Raw genomic sequence first — 15,099 nt, 5'->3', positions numbered from 1 at the left:
CAGCCTTTGCCTGCAGTGGCAGCTTGCCGCGCACACAGATCTGGTGGACACATGCCCTCTATGCCTGCCCCAGGGGGTACCTGCAATGGTGGGAGCCACCCCCCTCCCCCGTGCCCCCTGGATGAGCTGCTTACGGTTGTGTCCTACGCCGCACCCCAGCTGGGCAGCACCTGCCACTACGAGCCCAACTCCATCCCTCACCATGGGGGACTCAATCTGCTGCCCCCACACCCCTTCCCTTCCCTCTGCTGCTTCACCCCAACAGACTTACCAGCCGGACACTGCTCTCCAAGCTGCCAGGCTGGCTGCATGATTGCTGCAGTTGCACACATGCACATGGCATTTATTGGTGGTATTATCAGCCACATCAGCCAAAAAAAGCCAATTGCTGATAATGTTAATTTTCCTTTTATTGGTGCTGATACAATATAGACTTATGTATCAGTGCACCTCTACTGTCAATTGATCACAGTTAACATGCTCAATTAACATGTTAGTTGGTTCTTGTGTTAATTTTTTAACGTGTTATTCACGCACATGGTTATGGAGCTCACGCCTAGGCTCCTCTCCACTGTTGTCACCTCGTCCTCTGGGCTGCTCAGTGGGGCAGCAGTGGCAGTGCAGAGGACTGCAGGGCAGCCTAGGTGCGGGCTCTGGGCTACTGCAGCAGGAAGATGGTGGGGGTTGGGGGGGCACATGCACAGGCATAGACACAGGCACAGAGACGCACAAGCAGTCACAGCATGCACATGGCCAGGAACACAGCCCCACGGCATATAGGGTACTGCCCAGCAGATAAGTCTGTGGTGGAGAGGGAAGGTGGGGGGCAGACTGAAGCCTCCATGGTGAGACGGGGATTGGGGTAGAGGCTGGGATGAATGGGGCCCCATGTCTGGATCAGGTCATAGGATAGAGCTGCGGGCAGCTTGTCCAGGGGGTGCAGCTCCCCACTGCGCACACTCCTGGGGGAGGCATGGGGGACATGTACCCCCTGGATTTGGGTGCGGAGTGGAGGCAGGCTGAGGCTCTGCGCTGCCATTGCCCCAGGAGCTGTGCGCTGGCTGCGCTGCACATCCCCTGCCTGCCTGGCAGCAGGAGGCACAACATGGCATCATTCGGCTCCCGGGGCAAAGGCAGCAGGGTTTAGAGCCCCAGCCTGCATAGGGCAGCCCGCCTCCACCCTGTGCACAAATCCAGGGGGCACGTGCCTCCCATGCCTGCCCCGGGGGTGTGTGCAGTGGCGGGGAGCCGGGCTCCCTGCTCCCCCCACACACACCCCTGGACAAGCTGCCACGGTTTTGTTCCATGACTTGCCTGGCCCCAGCCCCTGCCCCACTCCCTCCCTCACTGTGGGAGCCTTGATCTGTACCCCCCTTCCCTTTCCCCCTGTCCCTTCCCTCTCAGGCTTACTTGCTGCACACTGCCCTACACACTGCCAGGTTGCAGTCCTCTAGGGTTACCATATTTCCAGTTTCAAAAAAGAGGACACCTGTGGTGGGGGGGGAGGACGGGACGGGCAGGGGCAGTATGCCTGTGCCCTGCCCCTCACTCCCAAGCCACACCCCCCAACCCTGCTGCTGCCCCTCACTCCTGACTCACAGTACCCCACATCCTGCCAGGACATGTGGGGCTCTTCCCTCCCCCTGGGCTCCAACCCCCCCATACAAAGTACCTGCATAATTTTGAGTTTTTCTGCCCATAATTTTGAGTTTTTAGCTGTGTGATTAAAATGTGATTTATTGCGACTAATTTTCAAAATTGCGCAACTAATCATGATACATTTTTTTAAATTGCTTGACAGCCTTAATATTTTCTTTATCTTTTTGAATCACAGTAGCTTTGACCACTTGTTCTTCAACTTTTCAAAACAATCTTGAACTGTTGTTGCAGCCTTGATGTTCAGCTGAAAGAAATGATGGGGTCAGCATTGTTGTTAACTCGGTATTGCTTTACTGAAATACGTTTTGTGGGGGGTTAGCACTTTTCAAATGGGTGAAGATTGTCCTTGAGGTGGCAGGTACAGTTCTAGGGGCCACTAAATTATCTTTTATTTATTTTATCTTTTAAACAATCCTGTATAATTTAATAGACTGTGCTAGAATTATGTAGAATGCCTCCTTTGAGTAACTTCAGAGGAAGCCTGTTGGTGTCCTTATTCTTATTCTGTAGCCCTTTTCTAGGGCTTTCCCTGCAGAAGATCTGAAAGAAATTAAGTCTATGTGATGTTCATTATCTTAAAAATTCCTAGTGAAGCTGCTGTGGAGGCAGCTGCAGTGAAGGCAACAGTAGGAATGTCACTGCAGATAAGGTCCTGGTGCAGCAGATGCCTTACATTTCCATGATACCTAGTTCTGTTCTGAATCCGGTGCTAGTGTTTGTACTGCTGGTGTCCCCTGAAAAGGCAGATTGCTACAGTAGGATTGGAAGATGCAGTTATGTACACACAGCCCTAAGTGCTTGTGTCAGTAGTAGAAAAAAAGCAGTCCCATTAGAGTAAAAAGGGATTAGCTGCTGCCAGAAAATGAGGAGCAGGACCAGGTCCCTTGCAAGCAAGTGCACTGGGATATTTGAGCATTTCTAGTTCTATGTCTTGTACAGATGAGGGCTATGACAACAGAGCAGGCCAGAGCAATCTCCTGCTTTTTAGTTGCTTATGTGGTGTGAGGAGTTAGTAAGCACACATGGGTGGATCCAGGATTTTGTAAAAGTGGGAGTTGGGAGCAGTGGCCAGTGCTGCAGGGGTAAGTGCATCCCTGCCACCAGACTCTCTCTCCCACCCGGGGCAGGGAGACCATGGAACAGGAGCAGCAGCTGGGGACTTTTTTTTTTAAAGCTCCTGCATCAGGTAAGAAACTCCCTTTCTTCCTCACCCTTCCCCACTCCCATTGCTCTCTGCCTTGTGCTGTCATTATGTCTGGCTGACCCAGGGGAGGGGGAACTCCAGAGCTGTTCCTGCTATACTCCCAGCCTGCTCCTGGGCTTGCAGGGAACACCTGAAGGGATCTGGCAGTGAAAGGGAGCCCATCCACTGCCACTGCTGCCACTGTGCTAGACGGAGCCTGGCTTCCTGCATAGCCTACATGGAGCAGGGCAGGACCTGTACTAGAGCTCACCTTTTCACATCTCCTCCCTGGATCAGTTGGGGCCAGTGATGGCCGGGGGGCATGGGAGGGGAGGGACGAGGAGGTGCTGCTGAGCACAGAGGAGAACTGATGGGGGGAAATTCTTACTTAATTCAGGGACTTGAAAGATAAAAAACAGAAAAAGGGAAAAAAGTCTCTTGCTCCTGTTCCTGAGGCATGATTCAGAAGGGAGGTGCCCCTGTGCCACTGCACCCATCCAGATCCTCCTGTCAGTGAGGGAAGAACTTGAAATGGAATTATATGAACTTCTGGTTTTTGGACTTGCAAAAAACCCACGCAATTTACAGTCCCATCTTTCTTGCTTAGATTAAAGATCCAGTGGAATTTACTTCCATCTTCTTGGAATAAGTACTTTTCTAACATCATAATAGTGCTATAATCTCACCATTTTACAGCACCTTTTAGCAAGAATTTAAAAACTCTTTAAAGATGTTATAAGATTAAATTTGTCCCTGGGACGTACGGAAGAAATTTATCATCATTGCCCAGTAAGAGATAGGGGAACAGAGGCGAAGTGGCTAATTAACTTTTCCAGGTAAGATAAGAAGTAGGTTCTTGAGCATGCCGTCCATATTCTTTTTTAGTGTGGTGTGTGTGTGTAAATTTAAATAGTAATAAAACACTTTGAGAGAAAAATAGTTATTAAATGTAATATACAATATTTATGGTTAAGAAATTTAAAATGGCATTGCAAAGATATAACTTAAAATGCATGTGATGATAGGAATTTGTTTAGAAAGGTGAAAAGGGAAGTTGGTGGATTTTGTTTCATGGCGTCATAAGGCATTAATGAACCTTCATTTGAAATAAATGCCTGAACTGCTCAGGGTTGAGATGCAAAACTATTAGGGTTGGTATGTGTAGCATAGGAAAAAACAAGGCTGTCAGGGGATTTTATTATGAAATACAGAAAGGGTAGAAAAATAGATGAGTGTGAGTAAACTATGCAATTATAATAGGCAAGTAGGACAGGAGGTCAATGTCTGAAGCTTACAGAAAGTAGCTTAGTTAAAATAGCTTTTCATAATTCATAGGGTTGGTTGCATTAAGGGGAAAAACTTTCATTGACTAAAAGAAGTGAACATTTTAATTTAGCGATAGAGGGAGCTAGGTAAATTTTTTGAAGACAGAAAGGTTCAGAGGTTATAGCTGCTAGCTTGCTTGCCTGGTGTTAAATCTGATATAAGGACAAAATGGACTTTTTTTCTCCTATAAATAAATCCCCAGACTTTTTTGTGTCTTTTATATCAGCCAAGAATAACGGTGAGACTAGTTCGCTTAGATTAAGGTACGGAATTTCAGATAAACCTCATCTCCTGTTCCTGCATGTGTCTGTCTCTAGTCATAGAATCATAGAAATTTAGGGTTGGAAGGGACCTCAGGAGCTCATCTATTCCAACCACTGCTCAGAGCAGGACCACCCCTATATGATTCATGCCAGGACTTTGTGTAGCTGGGTCTTAAAAACCTCCAAGGATGGAGATTCCAGAATCTCTGGGTAACCTGTTCCAGTGCTTTACTACCTTCCTTGTGAGAGAGTTTTTCCTAATATCTAACCTAAACTTCTCTTGCTGCAACCTGCTCCTTCTGTCATCTGCCACCACAGTCTAGCTCCATCCTCTTTGGAACCCCCTTCAGGTAGTTAAAGGCTGATATTAAATCCCCCTCAGTCTTCTCTCCTGCAGTCTAAATAAGACCAGTTTCCTCAGCCTCTCTTTGAAAGCCATGTGCCCCAGCCTCCTAACTGTTTTTGTTGTGCTCTGCTGGACTGTCTTCAATTTGTCCACATCCTTTCTGTAGGACACAGTACTCCAGATGTGACCTCACCAGTGCTAAATAGAGGGAGGTAATCACTTCCCTCAATATGTTGGCAACACTTCTACCAGTGCAGCCCAGTACGCCATTAGCTGGCTTCACAAGGGCACTGTTGGCTCGTGTTCTGCTTGTCCACTGAAACCCCCAAGTCCTTTTCTGCAGAGCTGCTGTTTACCCAGTCAGCCCCCAGCCTGTCCCAGTGCATGGGATTGTTCTGTCCTAAGTGCGGGACTTTGCACTTGTCCTTACTGAACCTCATGAGATTTATTTTAGTCCAATCCTCCAATCTGTCGAGGTCTCTCTGAGTCCTAGCCCTGTTCTCCAGAGTATCTGCTACTCTCCCAAGTTTGGTGCCGTCTTCAAACTTGAAGGTGCACTCCATCCAGGTCATTGATGAAGATATTGAACAAAACTGGCCCCAAGACTGACCCCTGGGGCACTCCATGTGATACCTGCTGCCAAATAGACATCGAGCCTTTGATTTATTCTCCTTTGAGACTGATGATCCAGCCAGTTTTCTGTCCCCCTTAGCTTGCTTGCAAAAATGTTGTGGGAGAAATTAATTCCTTGAAGACCTGATCCATAATTTTTCCAGGGACTGTTGTGAGGCTGTCCAGTCTGTAGTTCTCTGTATCTTCCTTCTTCCCTTTCTTAAAGATGGGCACTATATTTGCTCTTTTCCAGTCATCCAGGTCCTAGCCTTTTCCTCATCATCTGTCACTCAGTTGCCTCGTCCATTCAGTAAGGAACCCACACTGCCTTACCTTCCTCTTGATGCTGACATACTTGTAGAAACCCTTCTTGTTTCCCTTCACGTCCCTTGCTAGCTGCAATTCCAGTTGTGCTTTGGCCTTCCTGATTTCATCCTTGCATGCTGGAGCAATGCTCTTATACTCCACCCTCCTGTTTTGTCCAAATTTGCACTTCTTGTAAGCTTCCTTTTTGTGTTTTAGCTTACTGAAGAGTTCCCTGCTAAACCAAGCTAGTCTTCTGCTATACTTACTAGTCTTCCTGTGCATCTGGTTGGTTCATTCCTGCATCCTCAGTAAGGTTTCTTTAAAATACAGCCAGCTCTCCTGGACTCATTTCCCCCTCAGCCTGGCTTCCCAAGGGATCCTACCCATCAGTTCCCTGAGTGAGTCAAAGTCTGCTTTTCTGAAGTTCAGGGTCTTTACTCTGTCACTTTCCTTCCTTCCTTTCCTCAGGATCTTATCATTCTTATCATCAGGATTTCAAGGTTGCTGCTGTCCAAGTTGCCATCCACTTCAGCATTCCCCACCAATTTTTCTAAGTAGCAGATCAAGAAGAGCATGACCCTTAGTTGGCTGCTCCAGCACTTGCACCGGGAAGTTGTACCCAACACTCTTGAAAAACTTCCTGCATTGCTTGTGCACTGCTGTATTGCCCTACCAGTAGATGTCGGTGATTGAAGTGCCCCACAAGAAGCAGGGCCTGTGATTGGAAACTTCTGCTAGATGTTTGAAGAAAGCCGCATCCTCCTGGTCTGGCGGTCTATAGGAGATACCCACCAGGACATCACCCTTGTTGCTCTTCCCTCTAACCTTAACCCAGAGACTTTCAAGAGGCCTATCTCTAGCTTCATACTGGAGCTCTGAGCAATCATATGGCTCTTTTACGTAAAGTGCAGCTCCTCCTCCTCTTTTCCCCTTCCTGTCCTTTCTGAACTGTTTATACCCATCCATGACAGCACTTCAGTCATGCAAACTATCCCACCATGTCTCTGTTATTCCAATCACATCATATTTCCATGACTGTGAGGATTTCCAGTTCTTCCTGCTTGTTTCCTAGGCTCTGTGCATTTGTGTACAGACACATGTGATAAGTAGGTGATTGCCTACTTCTCAGGAAGGATGATAAGGCCTTCCCTGTTGTTCCAAGTCACCCATTTCCCCACTCACCTCAGGGCTTTGGCCTCCAGGGCTAGGCATACCTCTGCTGAAATGTCAGGTGTCTTGCAAAGAAAATTGTTTGAAATTGGTGATTTCTCAATATCCTTTTATTTTATTTTTTTAACGAGTCTGAATACATTCACTTTCAGGTGTTGTGCCATACATGGACATTTCCTAGTATCTTATCTGATCACCTGTATTTAAAAATCTTTAGAGATTGCCATAAGCATACAGAATTAGTCCTGCTCATTCTATAGAATTAATATTTCACCTTCAAATTAAAATATGTTTTTTGGGAAAAACCCTGGATTAAAAAAAATCAGTTTTTGATTTATTTTTATCTTTTTAAGTGATGAAAGTCTTCTCATTTATACAACATAAGTGTGTTTTGATTATGAATGTGCCACTTCTGCTGACCCTCTTGGCCCTGAAACTTAATTGATAAATGGATGCTATTATAAAACGTACCAACATTTAGAAGTAGTTGTTCACAGCTCATAAATGCAGCTGGTGAAAATGTCAGATCATGGGAAATAGACTGAAGAATAATATCGTACAATTTACATACATTTTACTCCTGTAAGTAAAATTAAAATAGTGTAATTTCCTTTGTGGTATGATCTGGTGAGTACACACAGTTCAAGAAATTAGACAAACATGTTTTCTGAACTGGTTTACCTAAAATTCAATTTTCATGTGTTTCAAAGGAACAGATTTGGGTGTATGTTGCTCTTACTTTGCTCCAGTGATGAAAATGGGTCATAAACTATTTCAACACCTCAATGGAGCTGTACAGAAGCAGTTGAAAACTTTTTTTGTTTTGCAGCTTTTGGCCATTTTAAGTTTTATTAAGTTCAGACCAAGGGGAGAATAAATAGTTGTTAAGTATTAAGTTTTATGTCATATCTATGGTGTTATTTAAATAGCTGATAAAAGGCGAGATGAGAAGGTTGATTTCCTCTGTAAAAACACGTAAAACTGCTATTTTATTAAAAAAAGAAAGTATTTTACAATGCTCATTTTAAAAATCTAAACTAATGTCCACTGTACCATTGAACTTTTGTTAATGGATCATTACCCAACTAACCAGACATTTAGAAGTGTGAAATAAATATAGAGTCCAAGGAACTTAACCTATGTTGTCCATCTCTGTGATTTTTAAAAAAATGCTCAGCCCCTTGAGTTGAAAGGGAGACAAGTTTGCATCTTCCTGTATTGATTTGTGTGGTTGAGGAAAGATCTATTGTGGGGAAAGGGCTTCACAAGTCACCCTTACTTGAAAGCATAGTGGCCAGCATTCCATATGTGAAGTTCAGAAGATAGGGAACAGGCCTGGAGATCCAACAGTTTTTGTTGGTAGCCTCTTCCAGTGCTTGATCACCTTCAGATCCTTCCTAAGCTCCAAACTAAATTTCCTCTTCTGCAGCTTGAGGGCATTGCTCCTAGTCCTGTCCTCCATGGTCAAAGAGAAAAGGCTACCGCTATCCGCTTTGTAATTGTCCTTCAGGTATTTGAAGACTGTTCTCAAATCCCCATTTCCTCAGTTTTCTCTTCTGCAGACTAAATAATCCTAGTCCTTCCAACCTTTCCTCATAAATCTTGCTTCTCAGACCCTTAAGTATTTTTTTTCATTCTGTGCTGTAGTCTTTTTAGTCTGTCCACATACTTCTTGAAGTGTGGGACTCAAACCTGGTGGACATAGTACTTCAGGATGTGTTATCATCAGTGGTGAACAGAGCGGAAGAATAATTTCCCTTGATTTGCAAGTGACACTTCTGTTAATACACCCCAGCATGCTGTTTGCTCTTTTTGCAACAAGAGTGCACCGTTGGCTCATATTAACTTATGGTTTTTTGTAACCCCAAGTCCTCCTGTGCGGTATTGAAGCCTAGCCAGTTGTTCCCCAGTCTGTATTTGTGCATGCGGCCCAAGTGCAGGACTTCGTATTTGTCATTGTTGAATCTTATCTAATGATTGTGAACTGTTTTTCCAGTCTGTCCAGGTCATTCTGGATGCTAGCCCTGCCATCCAGAGTGTCTTCAACTCTACCCAACATTGTGTTATCCACAAATTTGCTACACGTACACTCAGTGTCATCATCCAAATCATTAATGAAGGTGTTGAACAACAGTGGATTGAGGGACTCCATTGGACACCAATTATACATTGAGTCATCAAAGACTATTGGTTCAACCAGTTATATATCCCCCTTACAGTACTTTTGTCCAGCCTGTATTTCCTTAGCTTGTAAATGAGAATGTTATGGGATACAGTGTCAAAAAACTCTGCTAAAGACAAAGTATATCGCATCTACTGCTTTCTGCCCGTCCGTAGAGTCTGTCTCCTTATTGTAGATGGAAATCCGGTTGGTCAAACATGACTTGCTCTTGGTGAATCCATGCTGGCTGTTCCTGGTCACCTTGTTCTTCTCTAGGTGCTTCACAATAGATTTCTTGAGGGATCTTTCCAGATATTGAGGTCAGGTTGACTGGTCAGTAATTCTGTGGATCCTCCTTTTTCCCTTTCTTCAAGATGAGCACTATAATTTGCCATTTTCCTGTTATTTGGGACTTCACCCAAACTCCATGAATTCTCAAAAAGGATAGCCAGTGGCTCTGAAATGTACCTCAGCTGAATCTTTCAGTACTCTACGGTGCATCCTATCTGGCCCTGTCAACGTAAAATAGCTAGCTTCTCTGAGTAGTCCCTAATCTGTTCTTCTCCTATTCTGGCCTGTTTGTCTCCTTCCCTATCTTTGCTTCTAGCTACATTCGTCATCTGGTAGCTGCCCTTACTTGTAAAGACTGAAGTAAAAAAGGTGTTCAGCCTTCTCTGCATCATCCGTAGCCAGATTGCCACTTTCATTCCATAAGGGACCTGTGGCTTCTTTGGTCTTCCTTTTACTTTTGCCATACTTGGAGAATTTATTTTTATTGGCTATTATGTCCATTGCCAGCTGCATCTCAAAACTTGCCTTCATCTTCCTAGCATGCCCATGCAATACGCTGAACTCTTTCATAGTACTATTATTACATTTCCACTTTTTGTAGTTTTTTTAGTTTAGACTCATTGAAGAGATTGCTGGCTAGCCAGGCTGGCCTTCTTTTGCATTTCACATTCTTCTGTCTCATCAGGGTAACTTATTTCTGTACCCTTAAAAGGGCCTCCTTAAAGTACAGCCAGCTCTCCTGGACTCCATTTCCCCACAGACTTGCTTACCATAGGTATCCTGACCACAAGTTCAGTTTGTTGAAGTCAGTTCTTCTGAAGTCTAGTGTCTTTATTTTGCTGCTTTCCTTCCTTCCTTTCCTTAGGATCTTGAACTCTGTTATTTCATGGTCACTGTCACTGAAGTTAACTTCTGCCTTTTTGTTATAGTGGTGTTTCATTTTAATCATGGAAAAATGTGGATTTGGGGTTACTTTTTAACTAAAAGTTGGGGATTTTTTTAAATCAGAGAAAACCAGGTTCCCTGGTGATAAGCCTTTCTTCCTCCAGATTCTTGCAAATGGACTTCCTTAGGGTATGCTCCAGTAGCTTTCTGGGTATTGAGGTGAGGGTAGTTGGTCTGTAGTTTCCTATGTCCTCCTTTTTGCCTTTTTTAAAGAGCGGCACTACATTGGCCTTTTTCCAGTCCTTTTCCATGGTGCCTTGCCCATCTCCCATGACTTCATGAAGATCATTGCCAAGGTCTCTGACATCACCTGTGCCAGTTGCTTCAGGACCCTGGTATGAAGTTCCTTAGGCCCTGCTGATTTGAATTAATTCAGACCCATCAAAAGCTCTGACTGTCTCTTCAGTTACCTCATCCCTCAACTTGTCCCCTTCCTTATGCATATATTCTTTGTTAGCCATCTGGTTGTAGCTTACCATATTTATTTGAGTTCAGGATGACTTCAAATTTAAGATGACCCCCTGAATAATTAGATTCTATTAATGGAAAGTTATTAATGTGTTATAAATGTCCATGTATAGCATCTACTTAGAGGAAGTTAGTCTTCAATTCATTTCCACCCCCACACCCACACACCTGGCTTGGCTGCCTTCCTGCCATGTACCCCCCTCCCCCCCAACATGCCCCCCACTCCCTTGCCCCACCTGCAACCTGCCCCCCAAAGCCGGAGCTGGGCCCAAAGCCAAAGCTGAGCCACTGCTTTTCCTGGGCCGGTAATTGAATCCAAGACAAGTTTTTTTTTTCCCCCCAGTGCTGATTGGGATGGGGTATGGATGGATGGGCCTTAACTTGGAGTCGAGTACATTTAGTAATTTGTTTGTGAAGACTGAGGCAAAGTATCTGTTGAATAGTGTTTCAGCAAACTTATACAATCTCTTCTTGTTGTCTCTAACCTCCCATGTCAAGTGCAGCTAATGCCTTGCTGATGTTTGTCCCTGCAGGCTCTTGCTATTTCCTGGTATATTTCCTTGGTGACCTGGCCATTTTTCTATTGCCCGTCTGCTTTCTTTTTGTACTTGAGGCATCCTAGAAGTTCCTTGTGCTTCCATCAGATCGGGTCAATCTAATCTTCAGCCTGAAAAGGTTGTCAACCTATGTCTAAAATAATTCAAGTTGGTAATGCTGCATTTTCGTTTTGGATTATGTCAGAAACAGAAACTGGCCCATGGAAGGCAGCATAATTATTTTTGTAATTATCAGAGTGAGTATTTCAACTCGTGGTTCTTTATGGAGAATTAATATCTGATTTAGGTTAATAGCTTGAAGCAAAAGTGGGGGGGACTTTGAGTTGGTCATGTGATCTCTTGACTTATCTTGGGCCTTTGTGTTGATTACACTACTGTATATTTTATTGGTTTCTGAAGAAATTATCTTTTGATAAAAAAGGAAAAACAAAGGTGAGGGATGAAATTTGGGGAGACCTGGAGATCTTTCGCTTTTTGGTCTAATTCTTGCAAAATAGGTTTAAATACTAAAGTTTTGACTCCTAAAAGGTTTCCCTCTGAAGTTTGTTCTGGATAATACTCATAATGAAAAGGTGAAATAGGGTGACATACAGGATAAGGCTTAAGTCATCAAATATGTTCAGATTTATGCTACATCTTGTCTTTGAAAAGCTCTATTTTTCTTAGCAGTAAGCAACTTTGTAGAAATGCTGCTGCAGCAATATAGCATAATATGAGAATATGGCATTCTACCCGGCTTCAGCGTATATGGTGCTTTGTTTTTGGTTTGGGATATTTAAGGTATGTTATGGCGACAATCTGTTATTCATCTTAATTTCCACCTTTTCTTGACCCCAAATTCTGTTTAGGCCAAAGCGGATTATGAGAAAGAAGAGAGATGCAAAGAACTCAAGCGACTGCGTGGTGAGGACACATGGATGCTGGACGATGTGAATAAACGGGTGGAGGAACTGGAAAAGGTGATGGAGAAGTAAATGATTGAATTTTCCTGTTAGTTTTCCATTATTGCCAGGTAAACCAAAAAATTTGGAGCCTTTGAAAGTGATTTTAGAAAGGAATCTCTGAAGATTCTGTGCCTCAGAACTAACATTGGAAAAATCTAAACAGAAATATAATATGGAGTATTGGGCCAGATAAGCATTTCTTTAGCTCAGTTTGACTCTTAATTTCTCCCATATAAAAATAGTGGCTGAGACGTATGTTGTTTGTAGTATTCAGTAAGATATGCAACAGTGAAGATACATTTCTAATTTTCAAAGCTACCAACTAGAGCCTGACTATCCTGCAGCCAGCAGAAGTACACAGCCACTTTACAGTCCCTGTTATTCCTTCCTGTCATAGTCTTGGCCCACCAGAAACTTCCTATAGGAAGGGAAGTAAGATGGAATGTATCATCTCTGCAAGTATGCCCCAGACTGGGAAGTGCCAGATGTTAATGGTATTTCAAAATGGAGAAAAGCAGTATTTTTACTGTTGCTGGCATAGAGACAAGTATTGAGACCATAAGTACTTGTGCTGTCTCTCTGTTTCTGTAACACTTAAAGCATCTTGATCTTTGTGGACATAAATTTTATCAGCTGCTGAAGATCTGCAAACTTTGAGTGAAGCAAAAGAGGATGGGTAAGGAAATATTTGTTGACTTGTAAATGTACCTCGGCAGAAGGTTTCTTTCACTATAGCGAGAAGCTGTCCAGGGACCATCTGAATGTAGAAAGGGAACGGCTGGATGCAGGAAAAAATGTGCAGGAAAGGCTGCTGAAAACAACAAAGAATCAAATAGTTATGCTGGAGACACCCTGGGCCTGTATTTATGACCAGCTCCCCTCCCCTTGCAAATCACTTTGTGTCCTGAGCCCTGAAGAAAACACACGGTAATGGGGTGGGGGTGCGCAGAGGTCACTTTCAGTCCTCCAAAAGTAAGATCCTTCCCTTGGCATACCAGCTTTAAGACTGACCCCCATCCCCAATCAATTTTTGAGACCAGCCAGAACAGACACGTGTGGCACTTTAGACATGTCCTGTCTGGGCTTTAGTTTATATTTCTATTTTGACTTGATGGTGATTTTTATTATGGAAAAACCTGGCTATGAAATTTGAGGGACATCTACCGCTCCCCCTAAACATCGGTTCCCATTCAGATGTCTACACAAATCTTCTCTTGGTTACAAAATATAAATTCTCCATCTGCTGTCTCTGGCTTCAGAGCAGGAGGACTGTGCACCTTGACCCTGGGTTTTTCTGACCAAGTGGGAAGTATTTTTCTTGGCTGTTTGAATATCAGGGAATCTGTGGTCCTGCCTCAGCCTTGGGGAAAAAAAATTCTCTCTGCTCTTGCAGATGTCGTGCAAAACATGGCAAACACTTACTACATAGTGAGGTAGACATGGCTCACAAGGAGCCTGCACCTTTCTTTCATTCTCCTAAATATATGCTGCATCATTATCCTGCAGCTATTTACATACAGTTAATAAGAACTCCTTTCTGTTGTCTAGTTGTTCAGGAAAACTTACATCTTGGTTTCCAGGCAAGTGGCCTTTTGTCATTCCTGAAGTTCTGCTGCCATAGCATTGCTCTTCTTTTTCCTGCCATCAATACTTCTGGAACAGTCTATATATATTAATGATTGTGGCACTTAGCAGTATTCTCTTCATGCTTCCTGATAGTAATTTGAAAATGTTGCTGGTTTAAAAACATCAAGGAATTATGGGAAGCCAGAAGAAAAATCCTCAAAGTTGACTAGCTTGACCCCAAATCTCAGAATTTCTAGGAGGCTTTGCACAATGTAGCAGGAATCATAGAAAATGAGGGTTGGAAGGGACCTCTGGAGGTCATCTAGTCCAACCACCTGCTCAAAGCAGGACTGTCGTCTAGATCACCCCAGCCAAGGCTTTGTTTAGCTGGATCTTAAAAACCTCCAAGGACAGAGATTCCACCACCTCTCTGGGTAACCTGTTCCAGTGCTTTACTATTTTCCTAGTGGAAGAGTTAATATGTAACCTAAACTTCCATTCTGCAACTTGAGACCATTGCTCCTTGTTCTGTCATCTGCCACCACTGAGAACAGTCTAGCTCAGAGGTGGGCAAAATAGGCCCATAGGCCGGATCTGGCCTGTGGCAGATCCCTCGGTCCCACCTGGCCCAGGCACCATCCAGCCATGCTGCATCCTGCACGCAGTGGGGCTGAGGCTGCTCCACAGTTAGACTGCCTTTCTAGGCACCTCAGGCAGTGGTACCTCCATCCAGCTGCTGCTGCTGCTGGCCCAGCCCTGTGGTACTGGTGGGGACCCGTGTTGAACAGCCCTGATCCTGTGTGCTCCACACCTGCTCTGGGCTTGCCTGCCCAGGCTCAGCAGTGGCGGCGTGGGACAAAAGTTTGCTCAGTGCAGGAGAAAAGCAGCCCCTTCCCCTCTTACTGCTGGTCATTCAGGTTGCAGACACCCAGAGCCCACACCACACCAGACTGGGCTGCATCTCTGTCACCGTCACCGCTGTCTATGGGTTGCCCAGCAGTGGGCAGTGCAGAGCAGACGCAGGGCATCCCTGCATGGCGCGGGCTCTAGGAGGCCGCAGCAGGAACCACTGGTAGCCGGAGGGGTAAGGAGTTGCTTTCCCCCTGCACTGAGTAACAGGTTTTGTTCTGCGCTGCTGCTGCTGAGCCTGGGTGGACGAGTGTGGAGTGCACAGGGTCAGGGCCGTGCAGTGTGGGTCCCTGCTGGTACTGTGGGGATGGGGCCAGTGGTGGCAGTAGCCGGAAGGAGCTGCTGCTGCCCAAAAAGGCAGTTCAGCTGCAGAGCCGCCCCAACGCCGCTTTG

The 15,099-nt window shown here is 44.7% G+C and overlaps 1 protein-coding gene across 1 annotated transcript in view; it reads left to right on the top strand.

Annotated features, from left to right (window-relative positions):
* The first annotated feature begins 1,900 nt into the window (after positions 1–1,900).
* CWF19L2 (CWF19 like 2, cell cycle control (S. pombe)) overlaps positions 1,901–15,099 on the top strand; it is a 156,753-nt gene continuing 143,554 nt past the window's right edge. Inside the window, exons 1-2 of the mRNA XM_025198254.1 lie at positions 1,901–1,920; positions 12,136–12,246. Coding sequence (XP_025054039.1) covers positions 12,205–12,246 — 42 coding nt within the window. The 5' untranslated portion in view covers positions 1,901–1,920; positions 12,136–12,204. The remainder of the gene's footprint in view (positions 1,921–12,135; positions 12,247–15,099) is intronic.

Source organism: Alligator sinensis, unplaced genomic scaffold (assembly GCF_000455745.1).
Source record: "Alligator sinensis unplaced genomic scaffold, ASM45574v1 scaffold802_1, whole genome shotgun sequence".
Taxonomy (NCBI): domain Eukaryota; kingdom Metazoa; phylum Chordata; order Crocodylia; family Alligatoridae; genus Alligator; species Alligator sinensis.
The sequence above is the reverse complement of the archived record's forward strand: the minus strand, read 5'-3'. Positions and strand labels throughout refer to the sequence as shown.